This window comes from Salarias fasciatus, chromosome 15, assembly GCF_902148845.1.
Source record: "Salarias fasciatus chromosome 15, fSalaFa1.1, whole genome shotgun sequence".
NCBI lineage: Eukaryota > Metazoa > Chordata > Actinopteri > Blenniiformes > Blenniidae > Salarias > Salarias fasciatus.
Window position 1 is genome coordinate 9,102,847 of NC_043759.1, and position 26,203 is coordinate 9,129,049.

Below are 26,203 nucleotides of genomic sequence, written 5' to 3' on the forward strand. Positions count from 1 at the left end.
ATGTTCATATATTGATCTGCATCCAGATATATCAAGAAAACAGCCTAAATATATGGAGTAATGAATGAAACTATAAAAACTTCCTGTTTGGTGTATTGCATTAAAGAGTTTGGGTCAGTGAATCACTTCTTCTTGTTGGGTCTGTTAAAAATTCTCCAAAGTTGAATTTCAGTATCGATGAATAACGTTGATACAACAGTATTTCTGTATATTGTTGAGATTCCACAGTTTTGCTAATCCAACAGGAAAACTTATCCACACAATCAACCTGAAGTTCTTTGTCATATTTAACATAGTTTTGATTTATTTCTGTGATGCAGATGATTGATTTATATTCACCCCCAACCAAAATAAAAAAAGAAATAAATTTCCATTGTCATTTGATCAAAGCTTTTTTATTAATCAGAACAGAAAGGAAAGGCTTTCTTCAAAATTCCTTCAAAAGCCTTGAATACTAAACAAACATTTTCCCAGCAGACAGAAATATGTGAAAAAAATCCACCAATTTAGCATGTGAGGGTTTTTTTTTCTTTCTGGCTCCTGTGGCATCCGAAGAACGCTGAATCACACTTCCTGTTTCCTGTCCATTTAGGAAATGGTGCGTTTTAACCCTGGCTGCTCTGGCTGTCCCTCTCTCTTATCTTAAAGACACTGTCTGGGCCCCCCGGGACGGTGGAGTTATAGGAACAGATAAACCTCTTTATTCTGTAGTTCTAGGTTTTGTCCTGCTTTTTCTCTGAACTCATATAAATGTTCACATACAGAACATTTTAACTGGTTTCTTATTCATCACAGTGCTTATTATTATTATTATTATTATTATTACTATTATTATTATTATTATTATCATGTTTAAAAAATGGTGAAAGAAAAGTTTCTCAGTATATGTCCAACATTTTAACACGTTTGTATTTGTAACACTAAAAAGTTAAATTAAATTGATTAAAAAAAAAAAATACAAAAAAAGTGTAACTTTTTCACAATAGCATGAATTCGGATTTCTTTTCTTTAAAGCATATTTCTCTAAATATTTGCCGCGTAATTGTTGACATCTTAAAGAAGAAGAAGAAAGTGCTAAATATTGTGCATGTATTTGTCAGGCTGCTCATTTCTGTACCGTGCAGACAGGTGTGTGTGTGTGTGTCACTGTACCTGTGCTGATTTTCCACCGTCATGCACGATCGGTATTTGTATTTCCGGAAGGTTTTATAACATGTCTCAACAAAGTTGATGGCTTCCACTTAAAAATGGGATTAATTCTTAGCTGAAGTATCATCAGTCTCATTTTTTTTTTTTTTTATCTCAGATTATAATGCACGAGAGGAGAAATCCTAAATGGCTCTGTTCTTCTCAGTTATTGGAGGAATGATTTCATCGGTGGAGATGTTCGACCGCTCCTTCCTTCATTCAGGCGTGACACATCTCTTCCGATCGCCTTCGTGTCTCTGGGTTCATCAGCAGGAAACACTTCTTCGTGTGTAATCATGGCTGCATCTCATATTGTCCTTCCGTAGCAATGAAGAAGTCGTTGAGGATGTTCTGCAGGAAATCAAACGTGGGCCGCTCCTCGGGCTTCTCTTTCCAGCAGTTCAGCATGATTTCATAGAGTTCCTCGGGACAGCCGTCCGGACTTGGCATCCTGTACGACCGGTCCAGGCTCCTGATCACCTCCGGGTTGGTCATTCCTGGTGAGACGACAGAAAATGCTCACATGTTGGACTCAATCCATGCAAAAAAAACATTTCAATCAGAAGCATGTGGAGGGCTGTACCTGGGTACGGTATTCTTCCATAAGTCACCACTTCTGTCAGGAGGATCCCGAAGGACCAGACGTCTGATTTGATGCTGAATGTGCCGAAGTTGATGGCCTCTGGAGCCGTCCACTTAATTGGAAATTTTGCACCTATTCATCAGAGAGAGGGTGAAAAGGAGTGAAGAGAAATTATGTTTCCGTCAAGAAGATGTGGGAGGGTGCATGTCTGAGCGTGTCTATTGTCTTTGTGAGGTCTAAAACTTGAAAGACGGCGGCACTTGTGAGCTCTGAACCGTTTTGTGCTTGTTTAATTGTGTGTTTTTGATCGTCAGGGTTTGCGTTGTTATTCTGAGGGACGTGGTTGTGATCGTCAGTGTAAAAGGCAAATCTGAAAGAGGTGAAATGGAAGAAAAAACATTTACAGAATATTTTTTCTAACATTTAAAGTTATACACAATGTCAATAAATATCTGAACACTTTCCATATGTTGGAAAGAGTATATATGTTGCTTCTTCCACACCTCCTGAATACATGTCAGGATATATTTCCTGATCATAACCACATCGGCGCAGTGATGGCGCTGTACTACCCATACTGCACCTTCTTGGGCGGTGTATTCGGACTCGATGATCCTGGCCAGGCCGAAGTCTGCTATCTTGCAGTGCAGAGTCTCGCTGACCAGGATGTTGGCGGCACGCAGGTCACGGTGGATGTAGTTCTTCTTCTCGATGTACGCCATGCCTTCAGCGATCTGTCGGCACAGTCAGACAGAAGTTTCACGGCGCTCTGGATATTTGATCTACATTTCATGCGTCCATTCGAACTGCTTTTTCAAATTTAGGGTCACGTCGAGCTGGGAGTGAAGGGAAAAATACAAACTCCTCAGAAAGGCGATCAAATCGGAGACATTCAGCTCTAACTTTTATTTCAGTCGTGCTTTATTTACTTTGTTTCCACTAATAACTTCACACACCATATAGTGCCGCTCCAGAGTGTGTGTGCACACATGCAGTGTCTGATAGTGGGTTTAACAGGATGTACCAACTTTCAGGAAGTCATTTCTGGGGGGGTTAAAAAAAAAAAAAAAAAAAGCGGTGGGGGGAGCCTACTGTGAATGGAAAAATAGCATGACTTCCTGTCCGGATGTTAATAATTGACGTAGGGTGAGGCTTTCAAACCAGACGAGCAGAAGCCGCGCCGCAGAAACCACACAGCCCCTGCTCACAGTTTCCATGTGTATTCACCCTGTAGCCGGAGTCAGAGACTTTCACATGCTTCATGCAAAGACCACCCTTTCATTTTTGATTTTTGACAGAGCGTGCACAATTTGTTAGAAACGACAGCGGCAGCAGGGATTGAACTTTACAACAACAACAACTAAAAAAAAGGAGTATTTTAAATCAGCAAAAGAAAAATACTATTTTCTGGTGAAGATGCCACAGAATATATACTAACATGTTGCTTTATAGAGACGATGTTACGGCACGCGTCCTACCTGTGCTGACATGTCGATCAGCTTACGTAGCGTCTGCTTTCGTCCTTCGTCTGTTTTTAGAAAGTCCAAAAGGCAACCTGCAAAAGAGAAAAATAAAGATTTTAATTAGTTTTTTTTTTTTTAAATAAATAACTTTATACAACATTCACATTTTTAAATATGAGTAATAATACTTTAAACTCCTTTAATTGACTTTTGAGCTAAATGTACGCCTGGAATCACTTTGTTTCATACAGCTATGTAGACCGGGGTCAAATACAGCAAACCACATGATTCATGTGAAAATTCTAATGTCCAGTCACAGTTGGTGACGCTTGAATTCTGATTGAGGAGCTCATGGCGTTCACAGTTGCTTGGTTTGTGAAAATATTATGGGCAAATCGTGGAAATCACTATTTTTATTACATTTTTTAGACTCAGTTCTTCCTTTTTCAACCGGAGTGTGATATTCTCTACAGATCGCCGAGACGTTGTTCTCTCTGAAGTGATCTGGAGTGTGATGAATGTAGATAAACCAAGAAAGGTTCTGATGGTTTTGTAGTTTTGTTCATTTCTCCTTAAAGACATATGCAGTAATAAAGTAGATGAATTCATTTACACATAATTGACCTGCTACTGTTTGTATTCAACTTTTCTGCTTTTCTCTTTGACTGTTCTCGTTGAACTTTGATCTGTGACAAAAAACCAAAAGTATACAGATGACAAATTGCAAAAATATATACATGAAAAAGAACCTTCAGATCTGTGTAAATATGTGGTCATTTCTGGCTTTTTTCACACTGTATTTTAAATGGGACAGGTAGAGGTGTCACATTTGTGGTTTTGTATGAAAGCGTACCATTATTTCCTAATTTTAGCTTGCTCTCCATTACATATCTGATAAATTCTTTTGTAAAGTTGCAGGTTTTCAGTTTTTTTAAATCATTAATTGTAATATACTTTTTAATATAGACAAAAAAAAATTCTATCATCCTGACAAAACACTGCATTTCACCAAATGTTAAACTGTATAAAACAAAGAAATATGGTCCCTTCTGTTTCTGGGGGGTCACAGTCTAAATGTTTTTTAATGTCCAGGACCGTCAACTCTGACTAGCATTTGTTAATGTAAAATACATGCCAGGAAAATGTTACATATTTGGAATTTCTATTAAAAATGCAGTCAATCGTCATCATGTTTGTGTGGGCTTAAATCCTAATTAGAATAAATGATTCCCACCATTGACCATGAACTCTGTGACGATGAGGATGGGCTCCTTCGTGACCACGGCGTGCAGCCGGACGAGGCGCTCGTGCTGCAGCTGCTTCATCAGGTTGGCCTCCTGGAGGAACGCCTCCGGCGCCATCGTTCCCTCCTTCAGCGTCTTGATCGCAACTTTCTTGGTGTTTTTGTAGTAGCCTGCGGCGAGGATTCGAACACGTTGCTGAATTTCCTCTTCGACTCGAGGACGTTTGCATCATCTCCTTTACATTTCGCTTCCCTCTTACCCATCCACACTTCTCCGAACTGCCCTGCGCCCAGCTTCTTCACCATCTTCAGGGTTTCTCGGGGAATCTCCCACTCGTCGTGCGCCCATGGGTGCTGAGGGGCCTTCTGCTTGCAGGGAGCGTGTAAACGCTGACACAAGCCATCTGCTGTGCCTGAACACAACCCACAATGTGTTTGAAGAAAAAAAATCAGTCACTAAACAGTATACTTCTTATACTTGTTGTGTGTTTACACTGACACCCGTGATCAAAGTGACGACTTTCTTATCTTGTTCTTTTCTTAAAAAAGTGAAAAACTCACTACTCTAACGCAGAAAGGTCTGACTTTACTCTTTCACTCAGTCATTTGCAGAAATCTCAACATGATTCACCAAAAACTTCATGACTATTGGATGCGTAGTTTGTAAATGCTGTGTGTTTTCGGTCATTACTTACGGCAGTAGTATTTCACCAGCTCCTGCAGGGACGGGAATGTATTGGATGGGGAGATGTAGTAACCACCTTTGTCCAGACAGCGGATCTTGTAGTGTTTCACCACGTCCCCTTGTTCTGACACATTATCTTTGACCGACAGTGAATAGGACCCTGAAGAGGGTTAAACAGCGTTGAAGCGGTGCGTTCCTCCTTTAGACTGCAGATGTTTTCATGTCTGATGAACTCACCTTTGCAGGTCTCGCTCTCTCGAACCAGGAAAGCCCCTGGTTTATTTCCAGGAGCCAGAAGCAGTCGTTCCGTCTCCCTCCGACTCAAATCCTTGAAAAACCACCTGCCGGAGGGAAAGAACCCACAAGACCACGCCTCGTGTTATCACTTCACAAAATATAGTAACACAAAAAACACGTAGGAATGTGAATGAGCATTCCTACATTTTTTTTTTTTTTTGCTGATGTGTTGCTCTGTGTTATTCTTACTTTTCCACTTCCAGTGTGTCTGCTCGCACTACATAATTACATGGGATGAGCCCTTCCTCTCCAGTTATGAGCGATTTCGCCAGCCACCATTCGCCACTTCTAGAAACAAGACAAACGCAGCGAGTCAGTGTTAAATGTTCATGTTAATTCAAGACTGAACTGAATCATCTTCAGGGCCACAATGACATGGAATTATGACTATTTTATAAAATTATAATTTTATTTATTTATCTAATTAAAGACTCTCACAAAAAACAAGTTCACATAACCATAATAAACAGTTTGCAAATCTGTAAAAACACTAAATCAATTTAAAAAAAAACATACATTCATGCATTATATTCAACTTCAATATGTATGTTAGTAATTCAGCAGTAATTTATTATTTCACTAACAAAATATTAACAATTCAAAAGGGTTCCAGTGTGGTTAATATTAATCCAATAAAGCAGAATTATTTCAGAATTAGCCTAAAGGCCACACAGATTAGCTTTGGGGTCACATGTCGCCGCTGCCTGGACGAGATTGAGACTTACTCTTGCAAAACTTTCAGTTTGTCTCCTTTCTTGAACGGTAGATCACTGTCATTCGTGGCTTTAAAGTCGTGCTGCGCCACAAACAGCGTATCATCTGCAAAGAAAAAAAGTCAAAAGTTAAGTTCTTCATACTTGTTCGCTCTGTTTTCAGAAAGTTTATGTTAAAGTTTGTCTGTGTTCTGTATATTCAGAATTTGTAAAACTGTTCCTCTTTTACTAATGTGCATCCTGTTTTGTTTTGTTTTTTTCTTTCGTTCTCTGATGTTAAAATAACTTTCTTGTGTTTGTAATCTTCTTTTATCCTCAGTGGAGAACTGAGGAAATTGAAGTGAAGATACCGATCGGGGAGTGTAACCTCTTCTTACCGTGCAAATGTCTCCACACATCAACCGCCAACACCAGCTCCCCGTGTCGTTTAGGATCAATTTTAAGGTTATTTTAATAGTTGTTTTAAAACGTCTTCATGGTCTTGCGTCTTCTTATCTGACAGATTTAACTTTATCTTATGAAAGATCGCGAGCTCACGTATCCTCCTGCGGCCTGCAGAGAACTTTGGTGTTTTTTTCAAAGCAGCCTCAAATCCTTCCTTTTTAATTTGGCTAATGTTTTAAATTCAATAATTCTTTATTTTTCATTTATTTATCTTCAATGTGTACATACAATGGCAGGGGGTGAGCGGACGAGTGGGTTTCACTGTATTTAAATTTGCATTTAAAATTTTGGGGCTGAATTTTACTGTATGAAAAATGCAATATGACTAAAGTTTGATTTGATTTGACGTGCCTGACGAATTGCTGTTGTTGTTCAAGTTCGTTACAAGTACAAGGAGTCATAGAACGGAGAATATCGAGGGTTTGCGTTTGGTTTGCTCTGTGTGGTTTTTCTATGATCTCCATGTATGATATTGAGCTTTTTTGTACCCCACAGTCTAAAAATATGCATTTCGTGTCCGTGTCTCTGTCATGGGCCATGATTGCCCCCCCTCCCTTCAGTATAGTAGAGAAAAGGATATGAAGACGGCTAAATGTTTACCGTTATCTGAGGAGATGTTTCCACTTCCCTATATTAGAAAAAGAAAAAAGAGCAAAAGTTTAATTGTCATTGTGCAGCAAGTTAAGTCAACATTATGAGGTTCTTGTGACAGGGTTGATTTCAGATGTCCTGCAGAGCTTACGATGTGGTGCGAGTTGTAGGAGCCCTTTGAGATGTGCTTTCCTTTGTAGAATTTGTCATCTTTTATCAGTTTCTCCCCACTGCATGTGCAGCCCATCCTGCAAGTGCGTTAGAAATTCTATTCACTGTAACGCATGTAATTCAAAAGAATCACTGTACGTAAAGTTATTTACCAGTGTAACGCATTTTACATAATGCAGTGAAATAGTTCCTGCCTGCAAGATGCTGATCTCTGAGCTCTTACCTGATAAAGCAGATGAGCTTCACTGAAGCTTTTTTCAGTCGCCACTTCTCCTGCTGCAGGATCTGATCTTTGACTTCATGCCCACAGCGAACACGTGGATGAGAGATCCTGGAAATGAATCTTCAATGTCAGGTATATGCCTTTACAAAGAAAAAGACACTGAAACTGTTAAGAGGAAGTGGAATTTTTTTTCAGCTTCGTAAAGTGTTATTCTCATGTACTTTACATTCACCTCAATAAATAAATAAAGTTATTTATCAGATTGTCTTACAAAATATTTCTGTTAAACCTTTAAAAAGTGAGGAACCTTGTAAATGTTTAAGACTTAGAGACTCATTTAACGCCACTTCAAATTTACCAGCATTTGAATCTTTTGCAGGCACATAGATTTAACATTTATAACAAAAGTTTAGCTTGGTGAGTCTGAATGACACAGGCAGAGTGAAAATATCCAACACAAACAAACCTCAAATGGTCACATAATCTCACTGTCCATGAAATAATGTGTGAAAGCAAAAATGCCAACTGACCATAGCTCACCTTCAGAAAAACTACCAGTTCTGTTATTTCAACAATGTTATTTTCTTAGATATGATGGAAATATTAGAATTACCAGTTTCAATAAGCAATGAAACTTCAGACCAGCTGAAATTTATATGCTAACTTAGTTCTGCTGTAGCCTTGAAAAATACATTTTACTTTAAATATATTTCTTATTAGTTTTCTTATTCTTAATCTGAGAGTGTGTAGCTGCATAATTTGATGATTATTGTCATTGGTCTGAAATGATCATCAATACCTATGTAAATTACTAAAACTTTTCCCATGTTCACTTAAAGTGCATTTGATATTTTCCTTAATTTTGAAATTAATGAACTGTCCTAAGACTGAAATGCTAAAATTGACATACCACAGGTAAATACCTTCAAATTGTCCCTGGTTGTCTTCAGAGGTGCTCCAGATGTAAAATGTCTTCAGTTTCCTCATTGAAAACTGGCAGCTTGTCAGGGTGAAACTCTCTCTCTCTCTCTCTCTCTCTCTCTCTCTCTCTCTTCACACACTCACACTCCCACACACACACACACACACACACACTCACACAGGCCTCCCCTGGGGAACCAAGTTGAGTTTACTGGAAACAGGCAGCAGCTTGTTTGTTTTATCATGAGGCCCTCCCTCCCTCCCTCCCTCTGCTGCAGATCATCTCAAACAGCACTAAGATCACCTGCTGATTGAACCCCGATTCCCCTTAAATGTTTTGTAAATAAATGAATGCACTTTATTTATCAGGTTTCTTCAACTCTGGACAGTGTTGATCGAAGGTTTGGCTGATAATAAATGATGCCTGATGAGGGCAGTTGCAGGGTGTTGTGTAAAGAGATCAGGCTGGGCTGCTGGTGTGGCTGAGTGTTGCATGCCTCGATGTGAAGACACAGTTTCTAGTTTCCATAGCAAACTTCTCAGTTCCTCACGCGGTCTGCAGCACTGCTTATCTGATGGATTCTGGTTCTGCAGCCACGAGTAGCTGCAGTGCACATTCTTACCACCAGAGGGACCTCTTGGCCACAGTGAGATTTATCTTCTTAGTTTCATAGAAATGGAGTCTGGGTAACTATTGCAACCCCATCAGAGCTATACATTTGTTTTTGTTTGTTTTCTTTATTGTGATTAATTAATGTATTGTGAAATGAATGAAGAAATGTGTTTTTATATTAAAATGTATGTAGTTTGTGTGATGCTATAGCTGCAAAGAATCCAAACATTCATCCATCAATCCATCTTTGAAACTTATGGTTATCTGAGAATTTCATGGGGGTTTTCATTTACAAAATGTCTTATCCGAGCCTTAACTGTCAAAAGAAAACCGAATGATCACTCTGTTGCTAAAACCATATCTCAGTCTTTCATATATGTGAAACTAATGTATAGTTAGTAATACAGATAAAGTGTGATTTGTGAACTTTGGTGTCTGGCATTTTGGTCCCACACAGTAGATCAGACACACACACACAAAAAAAATCTGTTTTTCTAGTTTTTTTTTCTTCCACAGTATGATACAATAAAAAGGAAATACAAGAACACACACATAAATATCAGTATGCTGCAAAGTGTCTCCCGGGTACGAATCTCTTACAAACAATACCTTTGATAAAGCAGTTTGGCTAACATTGTTTTTTTTCTCAGAATTTGACTCTGAGTTGGATAAGATGCTGTAGAAGATGGATGAACGGTATTAATTTTTTGTTATTTTGCTGATGTTCCTCATTTTCAACACTAGAGGGAGTAAACATTCACATTTTATAGCTTGGCTGTCATTGAAGTGTATTCCTGAAGTCACCTCAATAGTTTGTCCCAAAATGTTTTGGCCTTCCACTTCACGATCAGCCTTTAGATGACATCTTGACTCCGAAGTGTGGTGCTTTCTTCATTTTCAGTCACGATAACTTTTCGCTGCTGCGTTTGGTGTTGAGGCGTTGCAGACTGCAGAGGCGAAAGCAGAGTCAAAGGAGAAAAGTTGAGAGCCGGTGTGTGGTCAATCTATCAAAGCGCAACAATGCTTTAGTTTTCCACACCATGCGAGACGGTTAACCAGGTCCTTCCTATTCTCACCGCACAATGCACCGAGGAGGGAATTCACCCCTCTTCTTCACTGACAATAAAACAAAACACGTCCTTGAGATGGCTGTAATATGACCTTTCCGTACCCGCTCTGCATGCTAACTGTATTATTAAATATGGAGAATGAATCAAAGAAGTCAAAAGGAAGATATCAGTCACAACGTACTGTAACCTATAAGAGCGGGGAACAATAAATCTTACAGCACCGGAAGTGTTTGTTTCCTATGGGGGGCTTTTATACAACACGCAACGTGGGGATATTACTCTCTGGGCAACACTTCACAGGTTTTTGTTTGGACCACCTGTGCTGTGTGTGGGGACTGTGCTGTGCTGTAGTTCTCCAAAGGAACAATCTCACTTCACACACACACACACCCACACACACGCACACACACAGACCCAGGCTGCAGGTGCATGGCGAGTGTTATTGAGTGCGTCCTGGTTACTAACTGCTGTTTCTCTTTATATTCCTTTCTTCTGGTTTTCCATCAGTCCTTGTTTTCTTCCCAGGGCTTAGCGGATGCTTGTGTACAGCTCTGCTGGGGTCCCCAGACATTGCATCCTGCCTGCAGAAGGGTCATAAGTGGCCCCACAGGATAACCTGAACAACAGTGGGAAAGAAAGGGAGCGTGGGTCTCCTTTAGTAATCCAGTGCCAGAAGCCTACATGCTTCCAACAGCCACTTTCAGCCCCCCCCCCCCCACCCCATTATTAATGTGAGTGTGCTCTGCATGTGACTGACAAAATCTGTGCATGTGCCATGTGCTTTTTTTTTTTTTTTTTAGAAATGTGTGTGTTCTCTCACTCACTATACTGTGCAAAAAACTGAATATATAAAAAAAGCTGTGCAGTCAGTGTATTTGCACACACACACACACACACACACACACACACACACCTTCCTCATTTTTGATCCCCCATCCCACATCACAGGAGGCCCCTCTTCTTTGACTTCCCGTCGGTGTGGGAACCTTTTGTGTCCTCTGTCACACATGCAGAGTGAGGGAAGGTCTCCCATCTACATTTTCCATTAAAAAAGACAAAGTAATTGTCAATAAATAAGAAACAATTGAGCTCCCTCGATCTATTCAACGGGCACTTTTGCTCTTCCTCCAGGATGTTCTTGAGTCTCACTTTTCACAGTGCTGTTTTCCTGAGTTGGACAGACACCAGCAACAGACATCAAGCACAACTTGAGCAAGTATATTGTATTATTGTTGGTTTCCCATACATTTAAGACAAGAGTTAAAACAATAAGTCTATTTTATTGTCTCATTGCATCAGTAAACATGGTGAAAATACTTTGTCATGATCTTCTGAAACTATCTTTAGAGGTATCCATCTCATTTTATTTGATAATCATGAAAACATGAACGCCGTGCAGCGCCATAGCAGCAGGGCTGTGCAGCTGTTCCAGAAGCAAGATGCTCTGAGGTAAACATAGCTTTGGGAAAACCCCTCATTATTGTACTGTGGATGACGTTCTTCACTCTCCCAGTGTTTACTGTGAAAATTACTTTGTGCCAGCAGGCAGGTGCTTCCTCGAAAGAGATTTGAGGATTAAATTCTTTTCACGAAGTCAAACATTTCAGTGAAGAATGATAGAAATATCCTTTCACAGTTTGAAAACCTCGATTATTGTTTTTGTTATTGCTGATGTGGTTGATCTCTAGTGTAGATTCTGATTTTCTCCAGCTACTCTTATGTTACTCTTCGTATGAGACACATTATACAACTGTCTGTGAAAGATGTCACAGCATCTTAAGAAGTCTATTTCATGTGAATGTTTTTTTTTTTAACTGTGCTCAATAGACATAATACAGCCACATTTCAGAAACTTTGGATCCAAGTGACTAACATAATCTACATATATTCACAACTTATTACACCCAAAGTGAAGAATGTCAAACTGTTGATCGTATCAGATCCTTGTGGTAATAACTCACCAAGCCAATGCCTTGCTCATGATTTCCTGAGCCTGAACCCTAACCTTTAACCCCATCCTGGCCTGTGCAGGTGTTTATGCTGAGGGTGTAGTTTTGCGATTGGTGGGCTGATGTCACGTGACTCTGTACCCCTTTACTTTCACGCACGTGGACCGGTGTTTGAGTGTGGTTCCCTTGAATTCGGCCACCAGGGGGCAGTTATTTTGATACCATTTCTCTGGAAGCACTGAGGAGGGAATCACCAGATTGTGGATTGTGGGTTTAGAGTGAAATGGCTCGGAAGATTTAAAGCGACACTAAGGAAGTTTTCAACCTTCATAAAACATTTTAATATCTTTTGTGATGATACATCGACTTATAGCTACTTGAATGACCCCTCTGTCACGGGCTGAGGGCGTCAGTATTGCTTTCACTGGGACTAAGCAACTGTGAGGAGGGTGGTAGGAACCCTGCACACTAAAAAACTCCAAACGTGCGGACTGCTTTACGGCATGCGTCACATCATGATATAACATTGTTTAGCCACCATTAGATTCATTACCTCGTCGCTATCCATCCTTCACACAGCCACTGGAAACAAATGAAGGCGAGTTCAGTCTGACAGCACGCCACCGGGAGCAGCATTTTACAACGCCACGCGCTAGTCCTCATGGGAACTGTAGTATTCCTTCAGGCAAAACACTACCGCTTTTGTCCACTGGCGCCGCCAAAATCAACTAAAACTGAAAGTTCCTTAGTGTTGCTTTAAAGTCTGGGTAAGACAGAGGCTGCTTGAGTGTTTTCATTGTGGGTTGTAATTTTCATCACAATGTCAGCAGAGATCAACTATTTGGTTGGAAACAAAATAAGAGGCAGAAAATCATTTTCCACACTGAATGGAATCGCATACTGGATAATAGATGCGTAACACCAAGCAGACTTTGCTCTAAGTTTGTTGTGAGTGCAGCCAGCTCGTTCATTTCAAAAGGAAAATAATGCAGTATGTGTTCAATTCCACAAGCTCTCTCTCTGGAGTTAATGAGTTAGTATTCCCAGACTGTTGGATGCATTTCTATTGTGGAGGACTTCGGAGGCCTCATGTCATATTCTCATTTCAAAAAAAGGCAGTTTGAAAAGAGAGGCCTGCCTCTTAAGCAGTCGATCAGAGTGACACCAATTATGTATGCCACATGACCACAGGAGGCTGCAAATGGAAAGTCAGAGAGGGGCACATCCATCAGCTGTGTCTAATGGGACACTGCAGGAAGAGCCTGAAACAAGGCTCCACAGTCGCTGCTGGTCCTTTCTATCAGATGCTGATTTGAGCTGCATGAAGAATATTATATTTCAAGTGATACATAGACTGTGTCAGTTGTGACTGGAAACCAAAAAACTCTTCCAAAATATTAAACACTGCCACGAATTCCAAAGTTGAGATAATTACTTTTACCGACCTCAAAGCTATTGTGAATCAATCACGGCTCGCGTTGAATGAGAGACTAGTTCTGTGAGAGTGGGGTCAGTATTAGGATAAAATAAAGACTGCTGCCTTCTTGGGTCATCACAGCGGTTCATGTGCATCGTATGTTTTCGATTTGCCACAACTATTATGCTGACCAGCCCAACCTGAGCATTTAGTGGTGTACCTCAGGGCTCACTGCAGGGTCCTCTTGAAAATAGCAATGTGACTGTTAATATTTGATAAGATTGTCTTAACATCAAGAAAAAAAAAATAGACAGAAGGATTTAAATGTACATTTAATATCAGATATAATGTGTGCAATACATTCAGCAAAGATCATGAACTCTGTACCACAGAGATTAATGTAGTTACTTACTTAAAAGCACAATTCAATAGTCTAATATACAGAAAATTGGGATGAAATTGTATCATACATAAATCCCTCAATTGACGTCTGCTACCTTTCAGAGATATTCATCTCCTACAGAAATCAGTTAAAGCTATAAATTCAGTTACCTGAAGGAACTGATACATGCATACAATGATCATCGTCCACCTTTCACACAACAATAAACCCTGTAGAAGACACCGTTAAACATTCAAAAGGAATCCTTTTTTTGTTTGTTTGTTTTTTGGGTTTTTTTGTTTTTTTTCCCTTCGGGATTTCCAGAAAAGAATGACTCGTCCATTTTGTGTACCCAGGACATTGGGTAAAAGAGAACTATAAGCAAGAAAAGTATGTTACTTAGTATCAATTTAATTTTGGAAACAGAATCAAAATACAGTCATAAATCCTCTAAATTATGTAGATTATGAAGAAAAATGTGAGTGGTGCAAAATTGTTCAAACACTTAGAGCACCAGGATTTGTGCATTTCACATTATTTCCACTATTATCGTTATTGTCATCAGAGCATTAAAGTTCTGTAGAGTGAGAGTTAATAGTAGCATTGTTTCATGTCTAAGGCTCAGAACTGCAGCACACAACAAATACTTAGTTACTCATCAGTTTTGCATTGCATGAAAACTAAACAAACATCCTTTATACAATAGATACATTCAAGTTTTTTAGGATTTCTTTTTTTCCATACAGTTGTAAGAGCAGTACTTCTAGTGCAAGTGTTCAATTTCAGCATTAGACATGCTGGTGCAAAGTGCCTGTGATTCTTAATGCATATTTATTAGGATCAAAATAAATACAACAAAATGATAATAGTCTGTGCGAATATTTCAGTTTCTTCAGAAAGTTTCAGTTGCCCACTACTTGTAACATGAGTATCAAGAAGTCTGTTGTTGCCATTTCAAATATACAATAAATATTTTTCTTTTTTTTTTTGTCGCGCATCAGTCCGCCACTTCTCTCCAACTCTGGTGGAGTACCGTAGTAATCAGCTTTCAGCAAACTCTATTTCGAGTTCTTTGATTCAAGTCTTGTAGATTCGTCTTGGTTGTTTAGTTCAACATCAGAATCTTCGACGTCTGCATACGTGCCGTCCTCAGATTCTGCGTTCATCTTGATTCTTCCATCAAGTGGCTTCAGTGTTGTTCTGTTGGCGTCGGTGCTGGGTCCATTCTGACTGTTTATCTTGAAAGGTTGCACCCTCGTCTCACTGTCCTCCACAAGCTGGTCTTCGTCTTCGTCTTCTTCGTCTTCTTCATCTTCTCCGTCGGCCGAATGTCCCTCGTTTTCACTCCAGTCGTCATTGACTGTCTCAGTTTCCTCGCCCTCTTTTCCAGAGGCTGCAGTCTCGTCATCTGCTTCCTCTTCTATAGCATCCATACATTCACACTGTGAGACATCAGGACTGCCATCGACATCTTCTTTTGCTTTGTTTTCCTCTTTGCTTTCCGATATTTCCTCCACATCCGAATTGTCCTCTGGTTTCAGCTCCACCACTTCATCTGCGCCTTCTGTTTCGCCATTGTCTTCTCCACTCTCATCACACGTGTGTTGAACTTCATCAGGATCAGTCTCAGACTCACTGACACCGTTCTCCACGATGTCCTGATCTTCTCCTTCGAGCCGTTCAACTAGCGTAGATTCATCTTCGGTGTCATCCGCCGACGCTTCCTCTTCTTGTTTAACTTCTCCGTCCTCTTCTCCTGCAGATGTACCGTCTGCCTCCGATTCTTCTCCACCATCTCTCTCAGTAGTCGTGGACTGTTGCTCTGATTCTGATTCTTCCTCTTCCCTTGAAGAGCCTCCTGATCCCCCTTGAGCCGTTTCATCGTCCTCACTCTTTTCTTCATCTTTAAAGTCTTCGACGGCACTGCTTTCTGCGTTTTTTTCCGATGCTTCCGTCTCCTCGTACTTCTCTGGCGACAACTCTTCAACAGGGTCTGCTTCACTTGGAGTCTGATTTTCATCTGTTGGTGCCTCTGTGGTCTCATCTTCCTCTGCAGAATCGTCTGTCATCTCATCTTCATACTTGACCTCTGAATGCTCGAATCCTGACTCATTGTCATTGGTAACTTCAGAAGTGTCTCCAAATCCTGTAGTTTCACTCAGGTCTGATGTTGCATCATTTACTGTTTCACTTCCTTCTGATTCAGATTCACTGCTTTCTTCCTCTGAATCATTTACAGGCACAACTTTGGAGCTTTCCTCTCTTGCAGATTCATCTTGACTAGCAGTTTCATCTCCATCCACATCTTCCGAGTCATTTTCATTTGTTCCGCTGCAACATTCACTGATTTCCTCTTCACCCGACTCTTCTTTTTCTGTGTCCTCCTCCTCTGTCTTTTCAATGGCCTCATCTGCACTCGTTGCTCCTTCAGATGTTTCCTTCTCCTCCACATCTTCAACTTTGGCCATGTCCTCAGGAACATCATCGTCAGATCCATGCTCAGCTATCTCCACCACGTCTTCTGTTACGCTTTTCTCCTCAACCATTGAAGCTTCCTCGTCTTTTCCGCCATCATTTTCACCTTCGGTTGGTTCTTCAGAAGTCTCTTTCTCATCAGACTCAGATTCAGCATCACTGGTTTCTTGCACGCTGGATTGTGCCACATCTCCTGCTGGGTTTTCTTCTTCAAGTTCAGTGTCTTTGCCTGCATCTCTTTCTGTTTCGTCTTCATCATCTCTTTCATTTTCTGTTGGCTCGTCGGCTGTTTCCTTCTCGTCTGACTCTGCGTCATCCTCGTCTACTGCAGTGGTTTCATCTTCTTCCTTCAGTTCATCCTCGCTGGAGACAGCATTCTCTGATTCTCCAATCTTTTCATCTTCCGATGGTTCATCATCTGAGCCCTTCTCATCTGACTCAGACTTAACTTCAGATTCTTCCACTTTTTCACATTCATGCTCTGTTGTTTCTACCACGTCATCTGTGGCCTCTTCTTCCTCCACTAAAGTGTCTTCCCCATCAGTTTCCTCCTTTTGCTCGTCTTCACTCGTTGCACTGATATCTCTGTCATCAGCTGTCTCTTCCTCTGAATTCGACTCGTTTGCACTGGTGGCTTGCACAACATCCTCCTTGTCAGATTCATCTTCAGTCGCAGCTTCCTCATCTGCTGCACTGCTTTCTTCATCTACATCTGTAGTTGTGACAGCTACGTCTTTCTCCACAACACTCTCATCTTCAGTCTGTTGTTCATTGTCAGCTGCTCCTGCCTCGACAGCCTCGTCCTCATCAGATTCGTGTTCACTTGTGGCAGCTGCAGTAGTTTCTGCTGCATCTAAATCTTCTGCAGAGTTGTCACAATCTTCTGCGCAATCGCCCAGAGAAACAGCCTCTTCTTTATCATCAACACTCCCCGTTTTCAAAGCCTCCTCATTTCCCATCTCTTCTGCTTCATTTTCATCAGCATCATCATCACTGCCTTCATCTTTTTCTATCATTTCTGTTTTTGCAGCCGTCTCATCTGATGAATCCTTAGCAGTTTCTTCATTATCGTCGTCACTTGTCGCAGTTATCTCTTTTTCGACAATCAGCTCGTCTTCACTTGTTGCCTCTTCAGCATTCACGTCTGTGGTGTCTTCTTCATTTGTGGCTGCGTCTAAATCTTGTCCAGATTCATCCACGCTAGCAGCATCAGTCTCTTCTTCATCGTCAACCTTTCCCACTTCCACACTTTCCTCATCAGACTCGTGATCATCTACAGTCAATTCAGCTGCCATTTCTTCATCAGATTCCTGCACACATGTGGCAGCTGCCTGGCTTTGCAGTTCTGTTTCTTCTTCAGTTGTAGCTGCGTCGCAGACCTCCAGTTCATCATCCTCTGTGTCAACAATCTCTTTTTCTGCAGCAATCTCATCTTCTGTTGCTTCTTCCTCCATCACTGAACCCTGATCTGAAACTTTGTCATCATTCTTGTCCTCAGATCCATCGGCACCAGAAGCTGAAATAGCTATTAAATTGTCAGCCAATTCACAAGTGAGAGTGCTCTCTTCCCTTGTAATATCTTCTTCTGCAGCATCTTCTCTGGATTCAGTTTGTTCCTGCTCTGAGATTGCAGCCTCTGTGTCTTCTCTTTGTGACGCTGCTCCATCCGTAATTATCTCTTCTGCAGGTAACTTCTCATCAGCTTCAACTTCATTGTCTTTTTCATCTGCAGCCAAAGTGATGACATTTTCTTCTTGCATTTCCATTTCCTTTACGGCTTCAACAATAACGTGTTCAACAATTGATTCTGCTGCTTTTGATTCAGATAACACGTTTACCTTAATGCATGTTTGACATGGACAGTTGTCATCGTTGTTGTCGCTGCGCTGGTCACTGAAAGATGTGCCCGTTGCCGAATCATTACTTTTTCCTGCTTTTGAATCAGCTGAGAGTTTTAGCATCGCTCTTAGTTTCTGTTTTCTCTCCTCTGTTTGTGTTGTTGAAACATGGGACATTGCCTCTTCGGGAGGCTTTGGTAGGCCCGTTCTACTTTGAATTTTCCTGAGTTCTCTGTCGATACTGGCCTGGATCTTGTTGTGAACTCCAGTTTTAAGGTCATTTATCATTTCTTCAAGCTTTTCATTATCTCCCAAATTCCATCGAACTTGGAACTCTTTCATTGCGTTGACATAATGCTTCATGAACTGCTTTTTTATGTTAGTTAATAAGGATAAAACCCATATGGGATCAGGATCCTGAGAAATCTCTTTGATTAATTGTGTGCTTTGAAGCAGGAAGCTACTCTCAGATTGCATGTCCTCTTGATCTGCCATCTCAGCTTCTCCAGGAGATTTTTGGCCACTACTGTCATTTCCTGAACTCTTGTTTGTTGATGATGGTGTTTCAGGTATTTCTCTTTGACTGTCATCGCTTCTAATTGTCTCATCTGTTGCTGGGTCTTCTTCATTCAGTTTTTTCTCATCTGAATCTCTGTCAGAGGTCCACTGAGGTTCAGCTTCACAGATCTTTTGTGCTTCTTGCAGTGTACTCACACTGGTTTTCTTCACGCCATCGCTGCTCTTTCCCGAGCCTGTCGATCCACTGTTGACATCCACTCCTGAAGACGAGGTGTGGTTGAAGTCATCGTCCACAGAATGATGGTCGTCCTTTAACGTGTATTCATGTTTTGGAGGCTCACAGAGCCAGAGAGACTGCAGGATGTTCATCAGCTCTTTGTATCTCTCGTCCTTTTCATTCGCATTTTTAGGGTCATTATCGATTAATTGCAGTTTCACAAGGCTGTCCAGAAGCCCTCTGGCTGACGTGCTCAGCTTACGCCCATACACCGGGGAAATTTCTGGTAAACTGTTGCATCTATCAACCTTTGGATTTAGAAGAACCTTCATTACTTGTATGGAGGAGTTGAATACTTTTGACTCATCATCTTGGTCAGTGCAGGTATCGTCATTTGGTGACTCTGAGTTAGTACAAACGCTTTTTATCACCTCATCCTTGTTTTTGTCCTTTGAATTTATTGCTGTTGAGTCGTCACTGTCGTCATTTTGTTCGCCTGTATTTATTTTCTCCGTTCCTGGAACTGTTTGTTGTTCTTCAGTGTCTTCATTAAATTCCTCCATGTCATAGGCATCATTCTCCGCAGGTAAAGTTTTCAGCCACTCGTTCACAACCTCGGTCGGGGATGCATTGGGTAGCCTTGATGGGACCAGGTCAAAGTCATCAGCCTCGGCGCTTCTGTCACTTTTGTGATCAGGAACACTCACTGGACCATTTGTTAGTCGTGGAGACGCAACAATCGTCGCTTCTCCAGGTGCTGTGGTCTCACAGATTTCTTTAACAATGTCTGAACTGGATAAAGTTTGAGACAAATCACTTTTGTTGGATTCATTATCACAAATGACATGATCAGCATTCCCTAAATCCTTCGGCACACTCTGATGAGCTGCTGATGTCGCAGAATTTGAAGTGGACTTGGGTTTAGCGCTACTTTTCACAGTTGTATTTTCTATTTCTGTTCTTCTTGACTTGCTGGACTTAGAGTGACGACTGCTTTTATCACTTGTCTCCTGGTGTCCTTTCTCCTGCAGACAAGAGTCACTGTTTTGTTCAGGATTCAGAACTTTGCCGGTATTCACTGAAGACACGCTGGTTCTGTCGTCAGAATAAGCATCAGCAGTTTTCAACTTCTTCAGCTTGTCTTTATTTTCTGTGTCTCCGTCTATTGTAATGTCAGTTACCTTGGATTTTTTAGATGTAACAGACAGATGTGACTTCACACTTAAGGAACTTTGAGTCGGGCCTTCACTTTTCAAAGAAGTTACTGACTTTTTTGATCGAGCTGAACTCTTTGACCTTGAAGACATCGCTCTTGGTGCTTTGTCATCGCTTTCCTCTACTGTCACAGAAGGAACATTGGACTTGTTGAATGCATCAGATCGATTTGATCTTGTTGATGCGGGGCTCGTTGTTCTCGCCTCTGTTTCGTTTGTATTTTCATCCGTAGGAGCATCAGAGTATTTGGATATTTTTGATCTCGCTGATCTGTTTGACTTTACTGACATGGAGCTTGGTACTCTCTCGGATGTCTCTTCAGTATTTTCATTTGGGGCCTCAGTACTTTCTGGAGTAGAATTCCTATGAGTTATTGATGGCTTTGACTTTGTTGAGTGGGATGATTTAGCTGATCTGGTTGACTTTGCTGTCTGGGGTCTTTCATCCGCCTCATCATTTTTACCATTTTCACAAGGAGTTGCTGCAGACGTGTTTGATTTCAGTGATAAAACACTCGGGCTCCTCTCATTTTGACTAACTTCACAAGCTGCTTGTTCACTAACATTTGTTTTTTCTGATCGTTGCGTAGTGTGAGAGGCTCTTGATTTTCTAGAAACAGATGTTGCATTGGAGTTCTCTGATCTGGCAGACATTGGGCTCAGTGCTCTCTTCCCACTGTCATCTTCTTCATTGGTTTCGTTGCTCTCCGTACCATTTTCAGGTTTTAATCCTGCTGTAGCATGTGAATTTTCTGAGTTTGCCGATTTTATGGAAGTACTACTTGGTGCACGCTCAACGTCAGCAACATTAGATGTTGCTGTCTGATCAGATTCAGCTGAAATGCTGGACCGTCTTGATTTTACCGATCTAGCTGATTTAACTGACAAAGTGCTTGATGGTCTCTGTGCAGCTTCCTCTTTTGCAGATACCCTTGAATTACTGGATCGGGAGGACTTTACTGACATTACACTGGGTACTCGCTCTTCAGTTTCTTTGGCTGAGTTAGCTGACATGCTACTGATTGCTACACTCTCTGCATCGTCCTTGTCATCCGAGACGTCATCAGTAGCTGGCACATCTGAGACTTTTGACAAATTTGACTTCACAGACTTTACTGACAGTGTGGATTTGGCAGACATTGCACTCTTTGATCTCTCAGATGTTTCCACATTTCCATTCCTTTCATGTGAAATGCCAGTTTCAGAGGTAATTGTTTTTGCTGATTTAGCAGACAAGGAAGAAGGGGCCCTTCCTTCAGTGTTTTCATCCTCGTCCAAATCTTCAACTGTGACACCAGAGGCTTGTGTTCGCAAAGACTTCTCAGAAGCATGAGAGTGGCATGATTCAACCGACACGCAGCTTGCAGCTCTTTCCTCAGGCTGTTCATTTCCATGCTCTTCACTGGAGCTTTCACAGCTCTGTGCTGCTGAAAGAGCTGTAGATTTGGACTTCATAGATCGGGCAGAAGTACTCGACTTGATTGTCTGAGATGACATTGCACTCGCTCTTCCTTCATTCTGTGCGTCGCCAATTTCTGTGCTGTGTTCAGAGGGTACCTCTGAAACTTTTGATTTTTTAGACGATTTAGAAATATTCGACTTTGCTGATTTGACTGACATACTGCTGGCTGCTCTTTCCACATGATTAGAATCATTCACTATTTCTTCTACTGCAGAAGCACACTCACTCGACTTATTAGAGGTTCTCGAAACAGTTGACCTTACCGACACTGGACTCTCCATTCTGTCCTGACTTTCTGCTTGTTCATTTCTCCCATCAGAAGCACATTTGGAAGCATCTGATTTGATAGATATTGTAGAAGCATGGGACTGAGGTCTTTCTTCAACGTGGACATCGGCTGAGCATTTTGACCGATTTGACCTCTCAGACTTGATCGACGAGACAGACATTGAACTCACTGACCTGCTTTCAATTTGCTCTTCTCTGCTTGCTATTTCATCACTGGGGTCAAACTCACTGACGGAAACCTTTGATTTCTTTGATACCACTGAAATATTGGACTTTTGTGATTTATTTGACTTTAAAGACAAATTGCTGGGAGCTCTGTCTTCAGGTTCCTCATGATCAAATGTTGGGTGTTCAACACGACAATCCAGTCCAGACTTTGCAGATTTTGTGGATATCGATGACTTGGCAGTTTTGGTTGAAACGGCGCTCTGTGCTCTTTCTTGAGGTTCGTACTCAACTGCTCCCTCATCAGTGCCTGACAAATTTGATCTGGCCGATTTTGCAGACACGTTAGATTTCATTGATTTATTTGACAAAGCACTTGTTGTTCTCTCTGCAGACTTTATGGATATTTCTGACACACTTGATTGGACAGATTTGGCTGACGTGCAGCTCGGTGCTCTTTCTCCACTTCGCCCATTGTCATTTTCTTCTTCTGAGGTCATAGGAATTTCTTCTGCTGGAATTTCAGCAGAACATTTTGAATTGTCTGATCTTGAAGAAATGTTTGATTTAACTGACATCGAACTCACTGACCCCTCTGGGCTTTCATTTTCAGCAATTCCTTCTTCGGGGTTATTGGCATTGTCCTCAGAGCAAACCTTGGATACTTTAGATGCCCGAGAAGTGTTCGATTTTGCTGACCTGGCAGACAAATTGCTCTGAGGTCTTTCTGTCAGTTCCTCCTGATCATCTGTATTTTCTTCACCTGGATTGTTATGTCCTTTTGATGTAGTAGACTTTGCAGAAATCGTCGATTTTGCAGTTTTGGCTGACATTGCACTCCCTGCTCTGTCTTGACTTTCATCCTCACCACCTTCCTGAACAGTATCAATATTTTCATCATGCTGTACTTCAGAAGTATTACATTTGCTCGACCTAGAAGAACGGTGTGACTTTGCTGATTTATTTGACAAAGCACTTGGTGTTCTCTCTGCAGACTTTATGGATATTTCTGACACGGCAGATTTTCCAGATTTGGCTGACATGCAGCTTGGGGATCTTTCTTGAGTCTGTTCTTTGTCATTGTCTTCATCATCAATGCCTTCCTCAGCTGGTGCACCAGCTGAACGTTTGGATTTGCTCGATCTTCCAGAAAGATCTGACTTCGCTGATTTGACTGACAAACAGCTCATTGCCCTCTCCTCACTCTCGCCCTCAACAATCCTTTCCTCATTATTGTCCTCTACACCAGCTTCAGAGACCTTTGGTCTTCTTGATTTTGTAGAAATATTTGACTTTGCTGATTTGACTGACAGGTTACTTGGAGCTCTTTCTGCGAGTTCTTCCTGATCCACTACATTTTCTGCTCCCGATGATTTGATAGACTTGGCAGAAACACTTGATTTTGCAGTTTTGTTTGACATTGAACTTGGTGTTCTCGCTGCAGACTTTGTAGACACGTCCGACACACCTGTCTTAGCAGATTTGGCTGACATGCAGCTTGGTGATCTTGCTTCACTTGGCTCTTCGTTGTCTTCTATCAGTGAGATCTCCGAGCCATCCTCATCTGGAACAGCAGTCGAACATTTGGATATGCTTGATCTTGCAGAAAGATTTGACTTCATTGACTGGACTGACATTGAGCTCAATGCTCTCCCTTCACTTTCACCTTCAACAATTCTTTCTTCAGGATTGTCGTCCAGACCGACTTCAGAAACTTTTGTTCTTCTGGAAGTTGTAGAAATATTTGATTTTGCTGATTTCACTGATGTGACTGACAGACTGCTTGGAGATCTTTTTGTGTTTTCCTCCTGCTCAGCTGTGTTTTCTTGCCCTGTATCATCCAATCTCCTTGATTTAGAAGACTTTGCAGAGATTGTTGATTTGGCCATTCTGGCCGACATTGCACTCTCTGCTCTGTCCTGGTTTTCATTGTCACCCTCTGCTTCAACAGGAATACTGGTGGTTTTGCCAGATTGCACTTCAGAGGTGTTCGATTTGACAGATTTTGTGGAAATGTGTGATTTTGCTGATTTATTTGACAAAGCACTCGGTGTTCTCGCAGGAGACTTTATAGATATTTCTGACTCGCATGAGTGGGCAGATTTGTCTGAGATGCAGCTCGTTGGTCTTTCTTGAATTTGTTCATTGTTGTCTTCTTCATCTGCAATCTCAGAGCCTTCGTCAGCTGGAACACCAGCAGAACATTTTGATCTACCTGATTTGGCAGAAATATTTGACTTCCCTGACTGGACCGACATGGCGCTCAATGCTCTTCCTTCACTTTCACCTTCAACAATTCTTTCCTCAGGATTGTCTTCCTGACCAGCTTCTGAAACTTTTGATCTTCTTGATGTTGCAGAAACGTTGGATTTAACTGATTTTACTGATCTGACTGACACGTTACTTGGTGCTCTCTCTATGTGTTCCTCGTCATTAGCAACATTTTCATCAGCTGGATCATCCAGTCTCGTAGGTTTTTTAGATTTTGTGGAAATAGATGATTTGGCCGTTTTGGTTGACAGTGCACTTTCTGCTCTGTCTAGATTTTCATCGTCAGGAGTTTGAACCTCAGTAACATTTGACTTGAGAGATTTCATTGAGGCCTGTGACTTTGCTGACTTGATCGACAAAGCTCCATCTGCAGAGTTTACAGATACCTTCGAGCTGTTCGACCGAGCTGATTTGGCTGAGACAGCGCTTGGTGCTCTCTCTGCAGATATTTCAGAAACGTGCGAGTGGACTGATGAGCTGCTTGGGGCTCCTTGTTCACTTTCAGTGTCCTTTCCCTCACTTGTAGAATCAATTGACTCTATGGACATTGAGCTCACTGATCTCTCTTCAGTCTCTGCTTCAATAGCAATATCTTCAGTGACATTACTGCAGCCTTCAGAAGGAACTGCAGAATCTCTTGCGGAAGCATTTGACTTTGAGGACATGACCGATGTAGTTGACATACTGCTCGGAGCTCTTTCTTTAAGTTCAGTGTCACCTGCAGGACTTTCTTCAGCTGACACACGAGATTTGGCTGAAATATTTGATCGGGTTGATTTGGCTGACATGTTTGACCGCACAGATTTCACTGACAGCGCACTCGGTCCTCTCTCATTTGAATGGGTAGATTTAGCAGACATTACACTCTCTGCTCTCTCCGCAGCTCCCTCATCGTTGCTGTTTTCTGTCAACACCTCAGTAAAGGTTTTTGACTTACTTGATCTTGTAGATATCTTTGAATCAGCTGATTTTTCTGACATTGCACTAGATACTCTTTCCTCACATTGCTCTTCATCATTTACTTCCTCACATGCATCACCGCCTTTTTCAACTTTAAAATCCGATGATTTAGATTTTGTTGAAATATCTGACTTCACTGAAATCCCAGATTTCACAGAAATGTTGCTTTTAGGTCTCTCTTCGTTTTCCTCTTCAGTCATATCATCATTTTCTTCAGGTTGAGCAACAGGACTCTTTGATTTTGTAGATCTTGTAGATTTATTGGATTTAGTTTCCTCATCAGAAACATCGTTTGATTCTTCATCACCTTTTGATTTTGTAGATTTTGCAGATAAACTTGACTTGATAGATCTTCCAGACATTGCACTTTGTGTGTCCCGTTCAGTTTCATTTTCTTCAGCTGAGAGTTGCATGCTTTCTTCCACAGATCCTTCCGATGTTTCTTGTTTCGATTCTGACATGGCACTCGGCGTCCTCTGCTCAATTTCATCCTCAGTTGTTTTTACATCTGGGATGGAAGATATCCTCGATCCCTTTGATTTATTGGAGGCTTTAGATTTTGACGACATGGAGCTCAGTGCTCTGTCTTCTCCCACGTCTGTCTCTGATTTAGACTCTTCAAGTGTTACCTCTGAGTTCACAGATTTCCCAGATTTCATTGAGGCATTTGAATGAACTGACATGGCACTTTTGGACCTTTCCTCCCCACCATCTTTGGACTCTGTTTCCTCTTTGTCTTCTGACTTATCTGATGTGCAAGAGGCATTTGTTTTCACAGAAATGGCACTTGGCTGATCTTTTAGTACGTCTTCTTCTTCTTCGTCTTCTTCTTCTGTTTGGG

At 41.3% G+C, this 26,203-nt stretch overlaps 2 protein-coding genes across 4 annotated transcripts; both read right to left on the minus strand.

Moving 5' to 3' along the window:
- Window positions 1-376: 376 nt before the first annotated feature.
- On the minus strand, window positions 377-8,599 carry LOC115402203 (tyrosine-protein kinase Blk-like). 3 transcript variants are annotated; one of them, XM_030110700.1, is made up of 14 exons: window positions 8,525-8,599; window positions 7,602-7,709; window positions 7,359-7,455; window positions 7,217-7,244; window positions 6,185-6,278; window positions 5,649-5,747; window positions 5,400-5,503; window positions 5,173-5,322; window positions 4,738-4,890; window positions 4,469-4,648; window positions 3,250-3,326; window positions 2,355-2,505; window positions 1,772-1,903; window positions 377-1,685 (listed from the first exon to the last, which is right to left on the minus strand). In XM_030110700.1, exons 3-14 carry the CDS (start codon window positions 7,452-7,454, stop codon window positions 1,483-1,485), a joined length of 1,467 nt encoding a protein of 488 aa, XP_029966560.1. In that variant the 5' UTR covers window position 7,455; window positions 7,602-7,709; window positions 8,525-8,599; the 3' UTR covers window positions 377-1,482. The 3 variants fall into 3 exon arrangements, with proteins under 3 accessions (XP_029966560.1, XP_029966562.1, XP_029966561.1); XM_030110702.1 differs by having other exon boundaries at window positions 7,602-7,741; window positions 8,525-8,585; XM_030110701.1 differs by having other exon boundaries at window positions 8,512-8,562.
- Window positions 8,600-18,906: 10,307 nt separating this feature from the next.
- Window positions 18,907-25,584, minus strand: LOC115402286 (uncharacterized). Its single transcript, XM_030110798.1, has 4 exons — window positions 25,406-25,584; window positions 21,942-22,441; window positions 18,981-19,175; window positions 18,907-18,918 (listed from the first exon to the last, which is right to left on the minus strand). The coding sequence occupies exons 1-4, from the start codon at window positions 25,560-25,562 to the stop codon at window positions 18,907-18,909; spliced, it is 864 nt and encodes a 287-aa protein (XP_029966658.1). The 5' UTR covers window positions 25,563-25,584.
- Window positions 25,585-26,203: the final 619 nt, after the last annotated feature.

Bases quoted from the DNA above. Each gene is read 5' to 3' on its own strand.
- LOC115402203 (XM_030110700.1), bottom strand. From the start codon at position 7,454: ATGGGCTGCACATGCAGTGGGGAGAAACTGATAAAAGATGACAAATTC. The intron at 3,327-4,468 runs GTGGGAATCATT...TCTCTTTTGCAG, and splicing joins CACAGAGTTCATGGTCAATG to GTTGCCTTTTGGACTTTCTA. The intron at 1,686-1,771 runs GTACAGCCCTCC...TCGTCTCACCAG, and splicing joins TGGAAGAATACCGTACCCAG to GAATGACCAACCCGGAGGTG.
- LOC115402286 (XM_030110798.1), bottom strand. From the start codon at position 25,562: ATGACTGAAGAGGAAAACGAAGAGAGACCTAAAAGCAACATTTCTGTG. The intron at 22,442-25,405 runs GTGAGGAAAGAG...CAAATTTGTCAG, and splicing joins AGTAAATGATGAAGAGCAAT to GCACTGATGAGGGAGCAGTT. The intron at 19,176-21,941 runs GTAAGGTCAACT...GCGAATGAAAAG, and splicing joins GAATGGAGAGTCCAGTGTCG to GACGAGAGATACAAAGAGCT.